The sequence below is a fragment of the Perissodus microlepis genome, chromosome 5 (assembly GCF_051167445.1).
Source record: "Perissodus microlepis isolate ML-2025 ecotype Zambia chromosome 5, ASM5116744v1, whole genome shotgun sequence".
NCBI lineage: Eukaryota > Metazoa > Chordata > Actinopteri > Cichliformes > Cichlidae > Perissodus > Perissodus microlepis.
Window position 1 is genome coordinate 35,249,276 of NC_140465.1, and position 23,977 is coordinate 35,273,252.

At 40.0% G+C, this 23,977-nt stretch overlaps 1 protein-coding gene across 3 annotated transcripts in view; it reads left to right on the plus strand.

The window, feature by feature from the left end:
* LOC146387779 (butyrophilin-like protein 1) overlaps window positions 1-23,977 on the plus strand; it is a 413,480-nt gene that overhangs the window by 9,842 nt on the left and 379,661 nt on the right. For 2 of the 3 annotated variants that reach the window (XM_084929610.1, XM_084929613.1), the window contains 2 exons: window positions 5,722-5,817; window positions 5,985-7,435. In XM_084929610.1, coding sequence (XP_084785736.1) covers window positions 5,722-5,817; window positions 5,985-6,025 — 137 coding nt within the window. In that variant the 3' untranslated portion in view covers window positions 6,026-7,435. Of the gene's footprint in view, window positions 1-5,721; window positions 5,818-5,984; window positions 7,436-23,977 lie in introns of those variants that run through there. The other variant, XM_084929611.1, reaches the window with a different exon arrangement.

Genomic DNA, 23,977 nt, shown 5'->3' on the forward strand with positions numbered 1-23,977 from the left:
TTTGATTTGCTTCACTGACTTCTTCAGAAGGAGACAAAACACTGATGGCTTTATTCTGACTTTATTTAAAGATTATACACAGCTTCTCCTGAGCGACAGAATATGTTCTACAGCAGTTTTTACAGGCAGAGTGACACTGCTCAGGACCTGCATATTTCCATGTGTAAAATCAGAGATGGATCCCTTTACAGAAATCACAGTGCAGGTTTACCATTTATCATATTATTATTTGTTGGATTTGTTCAGAATGCCATATTTATGTTGTGCAAAGGAGTTAATAGATTTCAGTAACTTTGTGTGTTGTGTGGGTCACAACATTAGGGCACCAGTCATTATAATTTAATGCTGTATGATATATCAACATTTACTCAGCCTCAAATACCTTTATAACAATGTCAGAAAAACCTTAACATTTAATTTAAATGTAATTTAAACTTTATAACAGATGAGACTTTATGGTGCTGAGTTATAAATGAAGTGATTCTAAAAACTTTGTCTCACTTCACTTGTTCCAAATTTTGTCCTGTTACAGCTTTATTCCAAAATGGATTAAATTAATTTTTCAATTCAATAAGAAAAATGAAAATTTGGTAGAAGGGTAGAAAAAAGTGACTGCAGCACTGAAGGACCCAGTGAGCACAGAGGCATCAGTCATCTGTCAGTGGCAGAGCTTCAGCATTGCTCTGTGGAGAGGAAAATCTTCAAGAAGAAACATTTCTGCAGCACTTCATCAATCACATCTATAAGCAATGTTCCCTCTAAGCTGCGCGCGTGCGCAATTGCACACTGCTGGCACGGTCTCTGCGCACAGAAAATCTGCGTTGCGCACAAAAATAATCTTAGAACGATGCCACCTTATCCCATAGTCCAGCCAATAATGCGATTCACATTCGTATATACGCAGCTAATCAACGTCGTTGACAGGCTATGACAGCGTCCTTATCAATGTTCCCTCTAATTTTTCATGTGTCTGAGCAAACACACAAACTCCCTGAGCGGCCCCTTGTACCAGCTTTATATAAAAAAAAAAAAAGTTGTGTTTTTAAAATTGGAGTTCAAGTTATTTTTACTTCCAATAGTGTTAACATACTACACAGGTCATGAACAAGAATTTTTTTTTTTTTTTACATTTTCATTGTAAGTGGGCTAAAGCAGTTAATTAAAAGTAGTCTAACATAAATGTAAATGCTGTAATTTGATTATTTTAATGAACCATGTAACTTGGATGGATTCGATGCTGGCGTGACCACAGTGCACACGTCTGATGTCGCTCACAGTGGTCCAAGGGATCGCTCAGGGAGTTTGTGTGTTTGCTCAGACACATGAAAAATTAGAGGGAACATTGCCTATGTGGTAGAATGGCCAGACAGAAGCAGTGTTTGGGAGTAACGGAATACATGTACTGCCGTTACGTATTTAAAATACAAAATATGAGTAACTGTATTCCGTTACAGTTACCGTTTAAAAGGGTGGTATTCAGAATACAGTTACTTTGTTGAAATAAATGGATTACACGGCGGTCTTTTCCTGTTTCATATGTTAGGCTATGCCCTCTCTATTTTTTGTAATTCCACACCGGTGGAAACCCAAACAAAACACGCATTAAGAGGCTCAAATGCCTGTGTCTCAATCTCCAGTCTCATAATGAAGAGAAGAAATATTTTTTAAAATGATTTAATATGAAGGCAATAGCAGAGTGTTACAGGCATAGCCCTAAAGAATGTAGCCTCATGGGCAGTGTAGTCTGTACTGCAGGGAGAATGGACTGCCATACACGTTATGTATCTATGAGCCAGGGAGGGAGAAAAAGGCGAGTGGAAAAGTACCAGTTGTCATCGAGCAGAAACGGGAGCTGGAAGCATGTAAATATAATAATAACCACTGCAGCCAAACAGAGAGCCTGATGAGCCCAGTTGTAAGTAAGCTATTAAGACTCGACTGTACACTGTGTTCCTGTTTTCCTCCGAAACAATAAGTTCCATTGGAGCAGCCTTTCAACGCCTCTCTGTCTCTCGCCAGCAAAGTTGACCAAGACAACAAAGCTAGTTTTCGGCTATGAACCCAACACGGAAACCGACGTGTTAGCCAGAGGTCCCTTTACTACGGTTCGGAGCCGCGGACCTGTTTTATATACGCGCGGAATAGTTTTCTATACGAGATCGCTGCAAAAACTGCAGCCTTACCTAATGTCCACCTACTGTTACTCATTTATATTAAGATTTAAAAATCTAGTTGCTATTGAGTAGCCTTCAGTAATAGTAATGAATCACACAGGAACAGGACATTCATTAGTTGTAAAAAAGCATGATAATATATTAAGTAATCCAAAGTATTCAGAATACGTTACTCTCATTGAGTAACGTAACGGGATACGTTACAGAATACATTTTGGGGCATGTATTCTGTAATCTGTAGTGGAATACATTTCAAAAGTAACCTTCTGTTACGGATTCAAATATTGGGGATGGATACAAGAGGAAAAACCACAATAACAACACTGGTCCGGCCGGGTTGAGTCAAACGATGATTTTAATGATCACACGCGTGGGAGATGGACACCGTACGCAGACAGCATCAGATCTCAAAATGGTGGAGCATTGATCAAACTCTTATAGCCTCTAGTGGCCCCACCTAATCATAAAAGCCTAAACATTCACATTCTTTCTCTCACACAGTGCCTAAGCTACGACCTTGGCTCCCTGTTTATCTGCTCCTGCTGAGATGGGGCAGAAAACTCCAGTGTGTTCTGTTCTCTTCTAATCAGACAAATAAGGCGATGACTTTCTGCAAACAGTATTTCTTATAACTCAGCAGTATAATGCATCATAAAACAATATCATTCATTCACAATAAATCAGCAGTCTAATGTAATGCAAATCAGTTTAACAAATGCAATAGTTATCACCTTCTTCTAATTCAGGAGAATAATGCAAACTAAAACTACATAATAATTCACCATCTTTAATTAAGGGTCTAACATGGCATAAAATAATATTATAATCTGACACTTCCCAACACTGGACAGAAGCCCTGTAAAAGTCACATGACAGCCTGCCTGGAGTTTGCCAAAAGGCATCTGAAGGACTCTCAGATCACGAGAAACAAAATTCTCTGGTCTGATGAAACAAGATTAAACACTTTGGCCTGAAAAATAATGTCTTGAGGAAACCAGGCATCACTCATCACCTGACCAACACCATCTCTATAGTGAAGCATGGTGATGGCAGCATCATGGGGCCGAGAGGGAGGGGGCTTAAGTATTAAGCAAGGAAGAAAGAAAGTATTAGCAAACTGAAATGTTATATAAGCCAGCCGGTAAAGCGTGAGACATCAGTCAACCCGTCTGTCCCCTGTGAATATGTGCGCAGGTCCTCACAAACATCTCACCCCCAATATCCTCAAAAACCATCTACCATCAAAGAGGGCAAAATACACCACCATGAAATCCAGAAACCAAACACTCAAGCAAGGACAGACAAAACAGCAAGTAGTTTGGTGGCTCATGTTGGTTGCCATCCAAATTATCAGAGCCTGAACACAAACACACAGAGTTGTGACAGAAACCCACACAACTCCAAGTGGTCGCAACCTACAGCAAAGACCAAGTCGCAGTGGGCACCAGCATGCCAAGCTAGAAACATGCAAGAAGGCCTCCACCAGTGTTCAAGGCACCTCCCAAGATCCAACAGGCGCAACCAAGGCACAAGTGGCACAGAATGACCCAGCCCACAGAGTGCCCATCCGGCTCGCCACCTCCTGAGAGAGTGGAAGGTTTCCACCCAACTCTAGAGGACTGGGCACAGCACAGGGGGTTAGATCAAGGGGAAAGGAAAAGAAAGAAGAGGAAGTTCCCAAAGCCATCAGACCTTGGCATACCATTCCCCATGGAGCCACCAGGAGAGGCACACTGGGCGAGCCCCCACCACCGAGAACCACAGACAACCAGATCCAGTGAGCACAGAAGAAGGAGAGAGGAGCAGGAGAGAAATGGGGAGAGACACAAGGGGGCAACAGAACAGCCTCTGGTTGGAGGGAGGGGATGACATTAATGCCAGGCAGCCCGATCTGTGATTATTTTGGTGGTATTTAATTAGTTGTTGTTGTTGTTGGTGTTGTTGTTTTAAATCACATTCTAATAGTCTGAGGGTTAAGGTCACTGATGACGACTGAGACTTTTTAGGGTTAACCTTCAAAGAAATTCACTTAATTTAAAACAAAAGTTTCTCCTTTTATAAACTTCCACAGTTTTTCCTGAGTCTTTATATAATTGTGTCAAACAATCATGAGCTCAATATTGACTAAAACTGCCATAATCAAGAGACCCGTTATACAATATATCACTTAAAGTGATTTAAAATATGTATATTATGCATATTTTTCAGTGCTTTTCTAAAACCTGAAATGTTTTGTTAGGACTAGGCTGTAAACATCCTTCTTACTAAACAGGTCACTGAAAAGACCTGCACTGTCACCTGTACTGCTCACAGGTTACAGGAAGAGAAAGCAGCTTCATCGTCAGCCTTGAAACTGCTATGAGAGTCAGACTCTTACTGAGGCTCTCAGACTCTGCTTTAATGATGCGGTTGTAAGAGGAGGAATGAGTCCATATGAAATGACATGAAAGACATTTCTTCTGTGAAATCACTCAAACACACTTACAGTAATCTCATACACTTCACAATAATTTAGTGATCAATTTAGAAAAAGCTGGTGTGACACAATTGTTAAAGACATAAAAAGACATCCTTAGGAAATAAGATCATGACAAACAATTATTTGTTCTAAACCACAAGTGAAAAGAAAACAAACTCATTGAGCCAAATGTACCACTGAGTGTTTTAGTGATAACTCGGCAGATTAGATGGAGGGAAAAAATGTAAAAACCTAGCAATGTTACAGTCACACATGTGGAAGAAAATAAGGGCACTAATACGGGGGATACAACTTTGGTTCTACTGTTTTTATTTTTCAATTAAAATTATAATGAAGCTAAAAGATAGGACACTGTCTGACTCTAATAATTTGTTATGATGATGATGAAAATGATATTAATCCAATTTGAAGATTTTGGATTGCAGGATAATATAAACCTGTAATTATTCATTTTACACGTTTCAGTGAGGTGATAAATATGTTTGTCCAGATGAAGCTTCCATGAAAATGCAACTAAGACAAAGTTAGAGTGTCACACGTAACTCTTCTCCAAAGCATACGCCACACAAGATGGTTAAACTGGGTAGCAGCCCTTTTACTTGCCACACACAAATACACTGTGGTTTTTGCCCATTCAGCCTGGGACACAGAAACTCCCCTGGTGGCTCACTGCTGCCTTCTGCCTCTCTGCTTCTCACTGACAACAAAAAACACAAGTCCACGTTAATCCCCTGCCCAGGCACACATGCTCTTCGCTCCACCCCGTGAGCACACTGCATCACCCCTCCTCTGCAGCAGGTCAGAGACCACGCCCCCGCCACACAGAGATTTAAGGGTTGTTGTTTTTTTCTCGTACCTACTTAGTCAAGATTCCAAGCAAGTGTCGAAAATGTGATGTCAACAGACTGGATGCCACTGATTGGCTAGTCAATGGCATCACCCACTAAGACGTGAGAACATCTCCTTCACAGAATTATCTATGCTGACATCACTCAGGTCGCTGTTTAAACCTGCTGTTTGTTGCTGACATGTAGTCACAGTTGGAATTTTTTTTCTCTTCTTCTTCAGGGCTCCCCGTATGGGCTGCTGCACTCATCGGTGTTATTGGTGTTATTGTTGGTGTTGTGGCTGGGCTTACATTTAAAAAACACTGTGTGAAGAAAGGTGAGTTTTACTACTGTACTATAATATCACAAATTCTTCATGACTCCCTGATGTTAGGTCTTAACCTTTTGATTTATGTCAAAGAAGATAAATACTTTGTTTGCTCCATTCAGTGGGTGACCAGTGTAGTTGTGTGCTTCTTGAATATTTTGATTTCCTTCCTGCAGGTTCACAAAGAAGAGAGAATGGACAACTTGGTGTGGTGTAAAGTGCTCTTGATTCTAAACAACCTTCAAAAGTGTGAAGTGGTGGTACTTTAAATCTGTTTTTTCCCCCCTTTGATACATCTGAGATTTTAATCAGGACAGGAGAACAAGTTGGTTTGAGTTAACTCTTCTTCGTCTTGGCTCAGGACATTGCTCCTCCTGACTTCTTACTCCTTTCCCATTTTCAGTACAGATCTGAGCTGCATTTGAAAGCTTTGCTAATGACATGAAGATGTTTCAAGAAATCCACTTTTAAATGCACCAAAGTACAAGGTTTTACTGTAGTTGCCTAACTTTAAGCTTAAAGTAATCAAAACGTGCTTCCAAATATGACTTTAACAGTAATTATGCTGTCTTACTCAGATATTGTTAGAAGAACACATTTTGACTTTTGTCAAAATGACTTCATGTCATTGTGATATGTTTTCTTACATAAAAGTGTGCAGCTCTATAAATAATTTGCTGACCAAACTTTCTCTGACATTTATGTTATTAATAGGGACAGTGATGGTTTGTTTTCATCATAGCAGATTAAGATAATTGTAGCTCTAACAAAAATTGATAAATAATAAGAAATGCAAAATTAAATTTACCTAAGATAAAAGGGACCCTTAATGTTAAGACTTGAGATGTTAAAATATCAGGTTTGTCAGTCGAAAGCTGTCATACAGATGGTGAAGAATCTAAACTTCTTGACTCATATTTAACTCAGGTTAGTTAAACATGTGTACTCATGTTGGAATACTTGATTAAACTGAACCCTCAGCACTTCTCTTGTAAATCAATGTGAGTATTTTGCAGGGGCAGAGATAGTTCAGTAGGTAGAGTGGTGGCCCCATGATCGGAAGGTCGTGGATTCAAATCCACTGAACGGCTACCTTGTGGTATCCCTGAGCACAAGGTACTGTCCCTACACACTGCTCCCCCGGCGCCCAGTGGCTGCCCACTGCTTCACTGAGTGGATGGGTAAAATGCAGGGAGGAATTTCCCCACAGGGAACAATTAAGAATACATTATTGTCATTATTATTATATAAAAATATTTCTGTTTGCCAAGCAGGCCTGTCAGGTACACTTGTGCTGTAGTATGTTGTTGTTGGCTCCGTTGATTTTTTTTATTTTTTTTATTTACAAGTTATATTTATGCTGTTAATTGTTGGCAGATTTTTTTTATATTCATGCCATTTCAGAGAGCGCTTAAGGGTGCACAAGTCTGAATAAGAGATGAAACAACAAACTTCTGTGTCTACTATTTTGTTTTTGGTGTATGTGTTTCTTTAAAGATTCATAAAGAGAGGAAATGTATTAATGTCTTAGTCAAATTTCAAAAACATTCTTATTTTGAAGCAGCTGTGCTTTGATAAAAGACATTTTGAGGCCAGGAAACCATTTTAATAAAACATATAAACCCAGGACTCTTATCCTCTATTCACTGATTTTATACACAAAATAATATCTGGTATATGTAGTGACTCTAGTCAGGACCAGTACAATATCAATCTCAATAGAGATCCTAGACATTGAGGTGGTTTTGATTTAGAGATTTATAAAAGGGGGTTGTCTCGGAAGTGAACAACTGGGATCTTTATTTCCTCCTTACAAATCGTCAACAACATATACAGTCACAGTCAACAAGTTTGCATTCTACACAAACAATGCAGAAGAGTGAATTTCCTTTTTATCTTTTGTTCATTTAAATCATTTAACCTCTTTTCCTCCAAAAAGATATTTATGAAATATTATCCATCATGTATAACCAAATATTTCAGGGTATTCTTAAATTCCAGATGTATTGATAAAAAATGGTATTTCCTATTAGCTCATTTTCTTTGTGGAGCTAAGCTGGGCATACACTGCGATTTTTTTTATTTATTTATTTATTTTTCCCCAGTTGCGTTATTCAGCTCCTGCTCAAACTGTACAACAGAATCACAGAGTGCTCACATTTTGCATCCAAATTTGAACTTGGTAATAAAGTGTTACCTAAGCTTATATTACAAAGCTAATATGTAACACAAAATCTGTCTCTCGCTCTCCCTCTCTGTCTTTCACTAACACACACACACACCATCATCACCATCAACTTTGCTAAATTGCTGATGAAAAACATAATTGAGCAGCAATGTCCATCCAACTCTTTTCACGGTTGGTGCGGTCGTGATCATTTTGTGAGGCCAGATTGAAAAGGCTAGGATGAGCTTGCCAAAGCTCTACAAGTTGTGCCTCCATCGCTTGTGTCCAGATCACACGCTGCATTGTCATGCTACTCTCTTTTTCATTTCCATTTCTGTGTTTGTGCATGCTTATTTACTGTCCGTCTCATTCAGCCAGTTACTTAGACAAACTAGCCTGTTCACATTTTCAGAGCTCAAGGCAGTTCTTTTTTTGCTACTATGTGACCTGCAAGTGAGAGCAGTCTTTCACATGGGACAGAAATGACAGAGCAGAAGATTCAGATGAGGAATCCCTGTCTAACAGGGCCCTGAGTTTGTGCAGAGTCTGAAGACAATGACGAGAGGAGGAGGCTCTTTGTCTTTGCTGGCTCCTTTTGTGGTGGCATCTTTACACTGTTCCTGCAGCTGGGCCTCAAGGCTGGTCCAAACCTCTTCTCACTCTCCCCTTGTAAGACAAATCCTTAAAGCGTGTGTCAAGCACAGTAGCTATCCTGACCCACTGATACACATTGGGATAGGTACTTTGTGAATGCAGTCTTAAATTTCACCATGTAGTTTAAGTCATCATTGGAGACCTCCATGGTGTGATGCAGGTGGCAGAAGGCAAGTAAAACCACTGAACATGAGACATATGTCTGTCCTTCAAGAAGCTCACAAACCTGCGACAGTTCAAGAAAGTCATTATTGATTTACACAATAACTGTCAACTATAGAACTTTTTGAAGAAACAGTAACAATAAGTTAAAGAATAGTTTTATTTACCTGCATGGCTCAAGTACAGTCGCCAGGTTTTGGTGTTTTACCAGCTCTGATGGTGTTAAAATGACTAGCTTGTGCTTTTGTTTGTCTAAAGCAGCAAAAACAGACTCTTGATTCTTTAGTAGACGAGAAACCCTACCCAGTGTTGAATTCGGCCGTGTGGAAACATCCTGTATGAATGGCTCTTTCTGTCGCCCCAGTCTTGTTTGCTTCTGGTGTGGTTCCTCTATATTAGCAGGGCTGTCTGTAATGCATCTAAGACTGTATCCCACTTCAGGGTCTGCCTTGGAAGACTGAGAAGGTTACCGTTACTTTCAGCACGCTGCGTTACTGCGTTACTAAAACTGTGATTCTTTTGTGAGTGTCTCATGACAATGATGTAAGCCAGTGCGACTTCGTGGCAACAGCTGTGTGCAGATCAACAATGGATAATATATCGAGTGCAGGAGAGAGTATGAGCGTGCAGCGTTTAAAGCGTGGAAGTACTGACCTTACTTTGAGTTTGATTCCAGTAAAAAGTGACAAAAACATTGAAAGAAAACTTCTTTTTACAGCAAAAAACCCCATAACTTCCGAGCAAGCACCGAGTGCGCTAGATGTAATGGGAAATTCACAGACAAACTCGCGGATTCTTCCACTGACCGCTGCGGCACACCTGCACCAGGGCAAACCTCCGCCTGCTATACAGATGAAAATAGAGCAACAGGACCACTGAGTCTTTGATTTTATTTATTTTCTGTTGTGTTTCACTTGCATCTATTTGAAAGACTGAGTGTAAACACAAAAAAATATTTTATTTCATGTGCTGGAATGTGCAGAAAATAGGTTTAAATATTAAACAAATTTCTTCCAGTCAGAGAATGTTGCATATAATTACATTTTTGCTTGATGCATAAAGTTAAAAGATTAAAACTAATAAAACAAGTTTTAAAAAGGGACTTTTCCATTTGATTAGATTTTGTATGATGGATTATGCAGAAAAAGTAGAATTGGGCTGAAAGATCTATCGCTTTATCACCTATTCAGGTTGTAAATCGTGTTTTTAAAAAGTAACTAATTACTTTTGAAAATAAGTAATCAGTAAAGTAATGGGATTACTTTTTGGGGAAGTAATTAGTTACTGAGCTTCAGTAAATATTCAAGTTGCAGTTATTTATATTTCCTTTCACCTTAAATCTTCACTCAAAGACAAGTATCTTTGACAGTGTTTATATAGATGTATCATATATATTCTGCCTTTTATAACTTAAACTGGATAATATAGTTGTAAACTGCCCTAGAGCTCCCTCTAGTGGCTTCTTTGTAATATGGGTTTGGTTACTTTGGGAAGGGAAAAAATGAGAATGTGAAGAAGAAATCTAAGATGGCGAGAAGTGATGCCGAAATGTTATCGTTCTAAGCTAATACGGACCTTAAAATGTTGTTGCCTTGGACAAGATATGTCTGTAAGTATGAGTGACGATAAAATAATTATTGTTTTTTGTTTTGTGTAAAAATGGTACGATAATTTGTACATTTGAAAGTTTCATCTTGTTAGCTTGCAGTAAGAGTGTAACAAGCTAGTTTACAATGTTAGTTAGCTAATACAATATTTTGTACTTTCAGTTTTACAATGGTCAAAGAGAAGGCAATGGTCAGAGGCCATTCTTCAATAAATCAGCGCAAAAGGGAAAATAAGTCTGGTTATTGGAGCATCGTTATCTCGCTGTCTAGCTGGTGAAACTAAGAGACTCAGGGCGAGGACAGCATAATATATAAGAGACAAATATTGTTCTTTTAATATGTTGGCATTATTAAATTTGGCTCAATGCTTACATATATGTGTAAAAAGCAAATGTACAAGCTGTGATAACTGTGTCTGATAGAATGAAGAGTAGACTGATATATTGAATGTTCCTTTATTGGGTGAGAAAATCAGACCATGTCATAACTGCTTTAAGTCATACAGAATAGATATCAGAGCCTTAAACAGGCTGACTTCTGCTAAATGGGTCAAACTGGGCAGAAAGTATACAAACACATAACATCCTTATAGAATATGATGTAACACTATAGATCAACTTACCTCAGAATATATAAAGCAAATAAACAATTACAGCAATATGATGCAACAAACACAGCAGTGCTACTAATGCAAAATACTCAAAGCTTCATAGAACTGAAACAAACATTTATTTTAGGTCCATTCTGCTGCTGATACATACTTTAGGTTTCTGAATGTTAAACTTGGTGCTGTCTTTCATAGTGTGTAACTTGAAGGCCCTGAGTACTTTCTCCCACACTGAAAACACTGGGAGGATAAGATTATTTGAACATTACCTAATAAGACTGATTCAGGACAGACAATTAGTGATTCTAAACTTTCCTAGCAGTCCTTCACAAACAGGGAACAGTCTGTCTATTCTCTCCATCTGTCAGCTGCTGCTGGCTCTTCCTCCTCCTCTTCCTCACACACTGCTGAGTTTGTCCTGGTGGATCATCAGGGGTGCAAAGCCTCACAGATGATGTGCAGCAGTGGGTCCCTCAGTCTGTCCTCACTCTGGACACTTGCAGTTGTCACACATGGAAATCAAATGTGTGATAAGCTGCAGGATTCAAACACAAGTGTAACTTATAAATGAATGTTCATACTTTTATTCCACAATCAGAGAGAAAGAAACAGAGAGAGAGTGCAGGACAGACAGACAGGTGACAGTCTCAGGTGTACACACTGCTACACAACAGCACCAGAGAAGGAGGATTTAGTGTTTGTGTTATTACGAGTGCTAAACAAGAAGAGTTCCCAGATGGTACAGTGGACACATGTGTGACTCCTGTGATTAAAGCATCTTTCTTTCAGCTTAACGAGTGAACCGTCAGCTCGTTCAAACACACGTTAAAGTCCGTTTGGCTCGACACCACCGAACAGAGGCAGCAATATAACATAGCTAACATTAACAGTGCAGTGAATCCTGCTTGTGCCGTGATATTCAGGACTGCAAACCGAGCAGCATCACTGACTTTCAGCTTGTTGTGTTTGTGCATATATGACTGACTTTAATTATCCATAAAATCATCAGATTCCCTGTAGGATTATGGTCGACTATTGAACGGAGTATATTTTAAAGTAAAGGCTCTAAAACCAAGTTACCGCTGAAAGTGCAAACATCACTAATGTCACATAACTTTGCCAACATGTAGCCTACAGTCATATTTTAGCGTTCTTCATTATTTAACATTTGCACATAAATAAGTGACATAATATTCAGTACTTGCTTTTAAAAGTTTACTCTTTGGCCGCCCTGCTTCAGCCACCCACCGTTTTTTTTTTTGGCAAAATTATCCACACCTACCGCCGCACTATTAATTCTGGGATATGTTGGGCCATGAAGGCTACACTGACCCATCCTTCAAATTCAGGGAAATGAAGGACGCATTTGTCGGCCGCATTTTGAGCAGCCTTCGAATTGGGACAGCCTTCATCACGTCAGTGTGACGTAATCGGCCTTAAAATGTGGCCTTCAAGGCTGCAGACCCTGAATTGGCATACAGCCTAAGTTTGCTTGATTTTCATTGTCATAAAGCTGTTGAATTTTACTTGAAATTGTTTTTCTGCACAGCAGTAGGGAAATTGGATCACCTGACACCATTGTTGGGTAAGTTACTTTAAATAGTAACTTAGTTACATTACTAGTTACTTCTTTCAAAATTAACTCAGTTACTCGTTACTTTCAAAGTAACTAGTTACTAGGGAAAGTAACTTTGGTTTTACTCAGAATTCTGTTGTTAATGTGTTGCTTCCATAACTTTGCCAGTCTTCTAGCTTGCTTACTTGCCACAAGTGCACTGTGCCACCTACCAATAGAAAGGAAAAAATAATGTGCACATTTCCACGAGAGAAATCCCACACCTGGACCGTCATTAACCGCCGCCATGATTCTAGCCTACATCACAGCGTCATGTGCGCTTTTTACATCCAACACAAAAACTGCAGTTGTGGTGCTTTCAATTGTACTCAGAATTCAGAAATTCTGCCTTCTGAATAGGAAGATGTAGGTAACAGCAGACTGCAGATACAGGGCTGGACTGGGACAAAAAAATCAGCCCAGGTGTTTTGACTGACCGGTCCACCATTATAGGAAAAATCATAAAGCCTTTGAATGAAAACAAAAGCTGTTGTGACAGTGATGTACACTGTTCTGATGGTATATATGCATCAATCTATCAATCGTTTGTTGTAAGATTCAGATAATTATTTTTTAAAAGCTAGACATTTTAAATGAGAATAAGAAAGAAAAGTATTTCTTTGTGCCCCCCTTTCCCTGTTAATGCCCTACCTGGCCCCCTGGCAACACTTTGCTAGACCCGCCCCTGCACAGTTACCAGCTGTCAGCTACATAGAAAAGGATCCTGGGGTTATTTGTCTCTCAGAAACAGTTCATAACTTCCCTTCAACTCATTCATGTCACCTAAAAGGTAAACCTGTTTCTCCATCACCTGTTCAGCTCTGATGATTCAGTAAGGACATCTCCTGGTTTCATCTTCATGTTTCCCTCTCACCACATATACAAACCGATATCATGACCAGCAGCTTTACAGCTGTGGCTCCAGCAAACATCAGCTGATACTAGAAATTAATATTAAATAAATTCTAACAACAGCTGATCAAGCTTAAACATGCTGCTGTTGTTTAGTGCGACATCCGCTGGTTTCCTCTTTCTGGCGCAAAGTGGGCGATAAATAAACAAGAGAGAAAAGCTGATCAGCTGATCATTGATCAGTTTCATGAATGAAGTAGCAACAGGAGAGGCAGGGGGAGAGAATGAGAGAAGAAGAGGCAGCTGACAGCGTAACAGCAAAATAACTCCAGCTTTGTGTCTTTTTCCATTCTAGCTGAAGTAAGGGAGAAACTGCATCCCTTTTCAGCTCAACACGAAACGCATAATATTTTCTCTGAATACGAGACGATTCCGTGTTTTACAGGATGTTTGGCAACTCTACTAACTAACCTTATGAATAAAATAAAGTTCACTATCAGTAACATCATAACACCCACCCAGCTGTATAGAAACTCTGTCATGCTAGCTAGTACGCAGTACGAGTTATTGTAACTGACTGTAAAAAGTTATCACAATGAAAATAAACTCCAACTAAACTTGGTTTATATCTGACCCAGATAGACTGCAGGTCATAACTTCTTACCTGAAGTTCAGTTCACCTGACACTCAGACCGGCGGCAGCGTCGGGTCTCTCCTCCTCCTGCCTCCCCTTTCTCTCATCCACCGGCTTGCCCCTGTGGAAGCTCCGCCATAGCCACCACCAAACAACTGAGTTATTTTTTCACATCAACCAGCATCTGGCCAATCCACCACCTTTCATTGTTTATACTGTTACAAAAAAAAAAATCATCGGCCCATAAAAACAAAAAATCACCATCGATGGCCAGTCATGACAGCTGTCCTGGTAAAATCGACTCCCTGCCCTCCCCTCCATGGAGGACAGTACCTAAACAGGTAATTAGAATAGAATACCTCTTTATTGTACAACAAAATGGTGGGTGCTACACACCAGTCTCCTGACGCAGCGTTTTTAGTTCTGTGTGATTTTTGGGATTTGTCGAGTTCTCGTGTGATTCATTCTATGGTTTCTAGTTTTGATCCCTTGTCCCTCATGTTTGTCTGTGCCCCCTCTGTTCAGTGTAAGTCTGTCTTAGTAAAGTGTGTCTTGTTTCCTGTTTTACTTTGAAGGATCATGTTCCTGTCTAATGTCAGGGCCTTTCTCAATATGCGTACTTGTGCGTACTTGCGTTCTCGTGTACTCGTGATACGTCATCAGTCGGAGACCAAGTACTGTTCCAATTCGAAGTACGCATCAAGCCGAGAACACGAAAAAGTCCCGGATGTGTTCTCGCTCCGCCCGTTTTATCGAGCATGCATCGGTGGTGTGGACTTGGTACAGCTAAATATCCCAGAATGCATTTCGTCCAAAACTCAAACGCGGCAATGGCGGACGAGCGGGGCTAAAAACTTTTAAATATTACTCTTTCTGGGTCACAAAATAAACTTTTAAGTTATTTTCAAGCGAGAATGTAGCTGTGTAAACTTCAAATATCGGCTCGATTTATCAAGATATCATATATTTCCAAACGCGCGCCGACGTTTTCGGAGACGTCTGTGACCCGCCAGCTCCATAGCAGACAGCGAGGTCGAGGATTATTAGAGCCGGCGAGAACAGTGGACTCCCGGCACATCGTTTTCAACCTCCCTCCCCCCCCCGCGGTCTTTTCGCTACTCAGGTTAAACAAACCCCAAACCCCAGTAGCTGTCTATTGTATTGAGTGTCCACTACAATAAAAATAAAAGCGTTCTAACATCTCACCTGCTTGTTTTTATTAAGGTATGTACACGTATGTACATGTACACTATTTTTATAAATAGAGATTTCACTACTGAGGTTAAACATGATATATAAGTCACTTAGATCACTTCTAAATGTTAATGTTTGGTTTATTTCAGTGTTTTATTTGTTCCTGAGTAAACCAGTTTGGCTGTGATTAAAGTTAAGCTTCATAACATATTACTCACAGTTAAATTAAGAGGGGACGGCAGTAAAAACTCCGGACCTGTGACATCATCAAGTACGCTGGTGTTCCAATTGTACAAATCGCGAGTCCGTGCTCGCGTTCTCGGCGAGTCCGTACTCGCGTACTTGAGAATTGAGAAAGGGCCAATGATTTATCCATGGGTTTTGTGTATCTGTGAGTTAAACCTCCAGTTAAATACTACACACAACCTGGAGTTGTGTAAAGACACTCACTGGAGTAATATTCAAGGGCATTTATCAATTCTGAAGTATGCAAGTCCGTTCTCGCATTCTCAATAGTTTGGACTACGCGAGAGCGCAGCACGCTCATTCTACAATTGGAACAGCTGTGTACTTAATGACATCTCCGTTCCAGAGTTTTTACTGCCATCCCCTCTTAATTTAACTGTGATTATTTTTAGCAATGGAAATTACACATGACATGAAAAAATTACATATGATGTAGTAGGAAAAAAATGATAATTTAAAAAAGTATCTTAAGCACTTTGGCAAAATTCGTATCATCTTCTACGTATCATCTGTTTCATAATGTCTAATAAGCTTTTCTAATAAGAGATCACATCACTTCTTCACTTCCTGCCACCATCGACTCACTTCAGTTTGCTTACCGGACTAATCGTTCCACAGACGATGCCATATCTCACCTGCTCCACACATCCCTGAGTCACCTGGACACTGGCAGAGGGAATTATGTTAGGATGCTGTTCGTGGACTACAGTTCAGCATTCAACACAATAATTCCCTCTAAGCTTTTCACCAAGTTGACGGATCTAGGACTCAGCTCATCACTGTGTCAGTGGATCCTCAACTTCCTCACAGACAGACCCCAATCAGTGAGGGTGGGAAAACAAGTCTCCCCCTCCATCTCACTCAGCACTGGAGCGCCTCAGGGCTGTGTTTTAAGCCCCCTGCTGTACTCACTGTACACTTATGACTGTGTAGCCACATCAGACACCACCTCCATTGTCAAGTTTGCTGACGACACTGTTGTTGTGGGCCTGATCTCCGACAACATCGAGACGGCCTACCTGGAGGAGATTAGGAACCTGGAGACCTGGTGCCAGGAGAATAACCTCCTCCTAAACATCAGCAAGACTAAGGAGCTGATCGTGGACTTCACTACAAAGCAGGCGAGGAATTACAAACCCCTCATCATCAGTGGCACGCCAGTGGAGAGAGTGGACAGTTTCCGATACCTGGGTGTCCACATCACTCAGGACCTGTCATGGTCCTGCCACATCAACACCCTGGTTAAGAAAGCCCGTCAGCGTCTCTTCTTCCTCAGAAGACTTAGAGACTTCCATCTGCCACTGAAGGTGCTCAAGAACTTTTACTCCTGCACCATCGAGAGCGTCCTGACGGTAAACATCTGCACCTGGTTTGGGAACAGCACCAAGCAGGACAGACGAGATCTGCAAAGAGTGGTGCGATCAGCTGAATGCATCATTCAATCAGAGCTCCCTGACCTGCTGTCCATCTACACCAAGCAGTGCAAGACCAAAGCCAGGAAGATTATGATGGACCTCTCCCATCCCAACAATGGACTCTTCTCACTGTTGAGGTCTGGGAAGCGCTTCCGCTCCCTTAAGGCCAAAACAGAGAGAATGAGGAGGAGCTTCTTCCCCCAGGCTATTCGGGCCCTGAACCAGGTGTAGGACTGGACTCTCCCACACACGTCACTATAAGACTGGACTCTCACACACATCACATCACATCACCACACGCACCACCACACATTTCCTATAATTCCTATAATTTATAATCTTTATAATCTTTATAATCTCTTTCTGCTATTTGCACATTTTTTACTGTAAATTTCTAAGTTAATTTGTAAATTTTGTAGTGACCTGTAAATTGTAAATACTGTAAAACTTTTTTTCTGTCATTTAATGGTCGGGCATTGCACAGCTACAAGCATTTCACCCCCATGTCATACTGTGTATGGTTGTGTGTGTGTGACAAATAAAATTTGAATTTGATTTGATTTGATTTGATTTAATAAGAGCAAACACTACATGACAGAAACACAAGCTTAATCTTTTTTTAATAAAAATAGTACACATGTATGCTTGAATAAAAACAAACAGGTGGGATGTTACATAGACGGATGGGCTTTGGAAGAGAATTGAACAAATATTTAAAATATAATCTGATGGTTTTTGGAGCAGCCTTCAGGATCTGCATGTATTAAAATTCTGTTTTTGCTCCTGGTGAAATGTTTCCCCCTGAATTTAAATATTTCTAATGTTAGATTTAATTCAGAGTCAGCTTCTCCAAAAGTTGATTCTGTTCACCTGGACGTAGCGTTTTGTGGGAGAAACGTTTCGTCACTCATCCAGGTGACTTCTTCAGTCTCAGCTGACTGCAGGTTTCCCCAATCTTGTAAACAGTACATGTGCATAATGACTGAAGCCAGCCCACTGAAGGAACAATGGGCTGGGAGGTCAGTTCCTTAAACTTAATTATGCAAATTCTCATGACCATTGATCAACAACCACTGACCAAAACCCACTGATCAACAGAATCAACTTGTGGAGATTTACTTTCCTGGATGATTGAGAATGCATCAGAGTCAGCTGTTTAAATAACAACAAAACATTGTACATCAGGGGATATGAAGGGTGAAACTCAAAATATACTGACAGCTCTCCAAGTAAGACTTCAATATTAAATAAAACGGTTTAGTTATGAAGCTTAACTTTAATCTCAGCCAAACCGATTTACTCAGGAACAAATAAAACACTGAAATGATTTAAACATTAACATTTAGAAGTGATCTAAGAAACTTATATATCATGTTTAACCTGGGTAGCGAAAGACCCCTGGGGGGTGGAAAACAATGTGCCGGGAGTCAGCTGTTCTTGCTGGCTCTAATGAGTCTTGACCTCCCAGCAATGTTCCCTCTAAGCTGCGCACGTTAGAACAATGCCACCTTATCCGATAGTCGAGCCAATAATGCCTATATACGCAGCCAATCAAGGTCGTTGACAGGCTATGACAGCGTCCTTGAGTGCCGACACCGGTGTTTTAGCTGGCAAAGCCGCATGGCTGATGTGGAGTGAAGCCACGTTAATGACAACATGTACAGCCATTGGAGATGTGAGCAGGACAGACGGAACAACTGACGGAAAAAGTGTGGACTTTATACCAGTTTTTAAATTGTGTTGCCACGTAAAACCAGAGTTATGATTAAAAAAAATGCAATGTTTGGTTTTCTTCCTGAATACTATCGTTGTTTATATTTACTGCGGGAAGAAACGGTAAAAGCAGCGTTTAAAAAAAAAAGAAAAGGCTCGAAAGCAAAAACAAACCCCACCACCCTCTCCCTTTCCTATTCGTCCAAAAAAGTACCATGTCGACCAATCAAAAAATGATATTGCAACGTGGCATCTAGTTGTTAAGAAACGGGGGGAAGTTTTAGGAGTGACGGCGGTGCTTTGAGATGTGAGAGATTTGAGACGTTCAGCGCAAATCTTGTGTAGTTAGTGTGTAGTGTAGTCAATAGTGTTGTTGTGTGTGTCAGAACAATGAGGCGACTGCTGAATGTTACAGGTGTTACAGCAGTGATACATCTGCTGCTGTCAGGCCTGCAGGTATCAAGCTGTTGTTCTCCTTTATCTCATAGTGGACAGAAATTATTTTTTGGAGTGGCACAAATAATTTGTGTGGCATCAGATTTGATGCAGAACAGCTGATTGTGCTGTAAATAGTTTGAAATGTTTATTTTTTAAAAAACCACCTTGGCTGCGTTTAAAAAAAAATAGCTGCAAAAAACTTTGTTGTTTGCCAAAGTCAGTTACTTTTTTGAAGAAGTAACTATATAATTAATTGCCCAGCATTGGTCATTATATACTATATTTTGCAGACAGAGAGTTACAGACTCTCTCCCAGACCACAGACTCATAATACAAGTCAGAGCTTTATAAAAAAAAGAAAAGAAAAAATAAATAAATTGTGTTTTCGAAATTGGAGTTCAAGTTATTTTTACTTCCAATAGTGTTAACATGCTACACAGGTCATGAACAAGATTTTTTAAAATTTTCATTGTAAGTGGGCTAAAGCAGTTAATTAAAAGTAATCTAACATAAATGTAAATGCTGTAATTTGATTATTTTAATAAAACATGTAACTTGGATGGATTCAATGCTGGCGTGACCACAGTGCACACATCTGCTGTTGCTCAGAGTGGTCCAAGGGATCGCTCAGGAGGTTTGTGTGTTCGCTCAGACACGTGAAAAATTAGAGGGAACATTGCCTCCCAGTCAGCATCAAGTGTAAAGTGTGTAAAGCTACTTACCTTCTACACTCTATTTTTGTTACTTATTTATTAATAACTTTTACATTGTTGTTGTTGTTTATCAGTAAAGAGTACACAGATTTCAAAGGAGCAAAAAGGAGCACTGCTGCTTCATCCTTAATACTAAAGCAGAACTGGATTGGAAATAAAACGTTCCATAAAAGCGTTTTCTCCTCTCTGACCCTCAAATCCAAACTTCACTTATTAGAGCTGACGGGATACAATTTTTAAAAAGTGACATTATTAGAAAAAAAGGTGAGCAACAATACTTAATATGTGCCTTTAATACATTTGCCATTTATATAGCGATCTTGTATTTGTTAAACATTTTCCAGTATGGTATCTGGCAGTTTCTTCATCTACAGAAGTTCCATGTCTCAGTGTGGGACTGCTGTGTCGCCTGAAGAACTCATTTCATTCATTTTCCACACAATGTTCATTTACGGAAATGTTTAAGAGAAATTGATTTCTCTACCAAAGGGTGAACTAGTATATTTCCAGAGATTGCCTCTGTATGAATGTACTTCTTAAAGGAAGACAAGTGTTTGTCCTCTGTTGTGATATTAAAGACAGGCGGTCAAAACTGGGGAAAGACAAAAAGGTCAAGGTCAAGTTTATTTATATAGCACATTTCCAAACAGTCTATGTTGCACAATGTGCTTAACTATGTAAAATGCCACTAAAACAAAAAAATGTGAAACAATGATGCAATAAAATATAGAAAAAAGTATAGAAAAATACAAATAGATAAGTAAAATCAATAAAGTCAATAAAAACAACTAAAACAACAACTAAGGCTGTTAAAACAAAAATATTTAGGTCAAAGTGTGTTAAAGGTCAGACCATAAAAATCTTCAGTAACAATTTAAATTGTTTGAGTGATTGTGCAGCTCTAATATTTAAGAGAAGACTATTCCAAAGACTGGGACCTGCCACAGATAAGGCTCTGTTGCCATGAGACTTAAGTTTAGTCTGTGAAATGGATAACATAACAAGTTTTGAACTGGACCTCGTGGTTTTCTCCGGAGCATAAATAAATAGGAGCTTAGACATGTAAGAAGGGGCTTGGCCGGTAAGTGCCTTAAAAACAAATAGTAAGAGTTTAATTTGGATCCTGTAAGGAACAAGGAGCCGGTGTAGAGAGGCTAAAATTGGGGTTTCATGCTCCTTCCATTTAGTGCCAGTTAGCAGCTGCATTTTGGACCAGGTGGAGATGATAAATAGAGACCTGGTCCAGACCAGAGTACAAAGAATTGCATTAGTCCAGTCTGCACATAATAAAGAGATGAATAACACGTTCAAAGACATTACCTGGAAGGTATGGCTTTACCTTAGCTAGCTGTCTTAAATGAAAAAAAGCTGGATTGGACTACTGTGCTCACCTGCCTACACAGTTTGAAGGAACCATCAAGGTACACGCCAAGGTTTTTTACATGTCTTACAATAGGAGCATAAGAAGATAATGTACCTCCAAGCGGCAGCTGCAGTGAAGACACAGCCACCTCATTTGAGTCAGCCACCTTACACTGAGGTCAGAGAGCTCAGAATTTCAAAAAGCATCTGAATAAGCTCGGGTTTGGTATGAAGCTTTTTATTGTAGTTGTTATACAAAGTATATATGTATAATTTATAAATACATTTTATAATTGTAACCCAGGTCCCACGTAGCTATGGTAAAAGCTAGAGTGTATAGTACAATGAGACTGGGCCTGGGTTCATTGTACTAATATATATGAATACCAATCCCTTCTAATTAGATTAATAAAGACCACCACAACTGTATCTTACACAAATTTGTCCCTCATCCAGTATTTATTTGGGAAAGGAAAAATAATAAAACAGTTACTATCTTATGAAATGAATAAAAATAAAACAAACCACTGTAACAATAAAACACCAGGTCTTCTAAGTCCCAACTGTTATTTCAGTCATAAAACCTTTTAAACCTGAAGCATATTATTTGTTGCAGGCCTGTTTTGAAGTTGGGATGCGGTGAGACCCAAAACCTATGGCTGTTTCACTCAAACTGAGCAATAAACAAAAAACACATGCACACACACACACTTTTCGCGTATAGAATTTCGAAAAAACATCGGTGCAAATTATAAGTCTGTATTATGATGTCTGGTGTTTTCGTGTTTGTTGGTTTGTTTTTATTTTGTTTTATTTTGCGAGTTGGTTAGAGGGCGTCCTTACTCCCAGCAAATGGGCGATAGAAAACCGATCGGTGCCTATGCCATCTCCAAAATGCACTGGCTGATGTCGGGGCAGCATGAGTACGAGCAACTTTTTTTTGGAGATGCCCGTGATGCCACCCCTACCACGATGCCGCCCTGGGCAACCGCCCATGTCGCCCCTATCAAAAACCGCTACTGTGCAAGTGATAGACGTGGGTCCAGGGCTCCGGGGAGTCGGGGGAAGGAAATACATACACACACATGAATCTTCCATAACCGGTCGTCCATTCTCCTCTTCGTACTCACACGTTCCGCGACACCCTCCTCAGTCAGCACACACTCCTCTTCTGTCACTCACGATTACGCACACCAGTCCACACTGCCACTCACGGGGTCCAGTGGGAAAAACAAACAGGTCTCAAGGGGTTCAACGTTCTAGCGATGAAATGTTCTGAGCCACAAACTTAAATAGCGACCCAGGCACACAGAGTGGAGAGTGAGTGGAGTGGAGAGGAGAGTGACAGAGAAAACAAAAACACACCACATGGTCAGAGGGCCCAGGTGCGCCAGTGTCCGGCAGCCTCTGTCAGTGCGCCCCAGGGCAGCTGTGGCTACAATAAAGCTTGCCATCACCAGTGTGTGAATGGGTGGATGACTGAATGTGTAAAGCGCTTTGGGGTCCTTAGGGATACAGGCCATTTCACATAGCGATAGGTGGCGCTAATGCACTAGGAAGCTGGTTTGTCACCCAAACCCAAAGAAGAAGAAAGAGAGATTCAAACCTGCTGAGAAGACGCTCCAGTTCTGCAAGACGCGGTTAAAATTATTCAGAGACGAGAAACGACATGTGAGAGAGTGAAAGAAAACAGTTTTATTATAAGGTTTGCATGTAAAATGGATATTTTTTTAAAAAGGATGAAGCTGTGGCTGATCTCTGTGGTGAAAGGACTTGAATAAGGACACGAGGTAAAGATTGGCTTGTTAGCTGCTCACATTTTAACTGACGAGTAAGGTTGTTTACAAGACTTTTAGGGTTAAATTCCCGTTGTTGGGATAAGCGTATTTGTAATCACTGTGTTGTTCGATGCTTTCGATCCAGTGATTAATATCAATCTGTGCTAAAATCATAACAATGAAGTAAGTTTTATCTCAAAACAAGTCTAATTTTCAATCAACAAATTCCACCAAATTTCTCTAATTAACGCATTAACGACTCTTTGTGATGGCTTTCATATTTTACAAAAACTAAAAGGTAAATGCATAATACACTCTAATACAGCGGTCCCCAACCCCCGGGCCTTGGACCGGTACCGGTCCGTGAGTCGTTTGGTACCGGGCTGCGAGAGTTGAGGCTCAGGTGTGAAATGTATAGTTTTCAGGGTTTTTATCGGTTTTCAGCGTTATTTTGTTTTTATCGTTTACTCTGTTTTCCTGGGTCTTTTCACGTGTGTTATGAATAAATCTTCTTTTTTTCGGTACCGGTACTAGTTTTATTTTGTTGTATTTATCCGCGACACCTTAAAGGCCGGTGCATGAAAATATTGTCGGGCATAAACCGGTCCGTGGCGCAAAAAAGGTTGGGGACCGCTGTACTAATATACAGACACATTTACTCATTTCAAATAATATGATCATCACGCTGTTCTCAACTGTTATCGGTTATTAACCAAATATTCTAGTTTAAGCTGTGTTCAGGTGGCTCTGGGTGTGAACCCTGGCATGTCAGAAAAAGTTCGAGAACCACTCCTATAAAACGTCCCAACCACACCTTTTTTACAGGGTTCCTTATGGCTCTGACAGTAAACGAAATAAAAATCTTTTCATGTTTATTAAAATGGAAACGGCTAATTTTTAAAAACTTTTTTTTTTCATTCTTGTAAGTGATCATTTTTATTCTGGCATTAAAAATGTGCATCCCATACACCTAATGCTTTAAGGTTTCCTCAGCTAAAATTTACGACACATT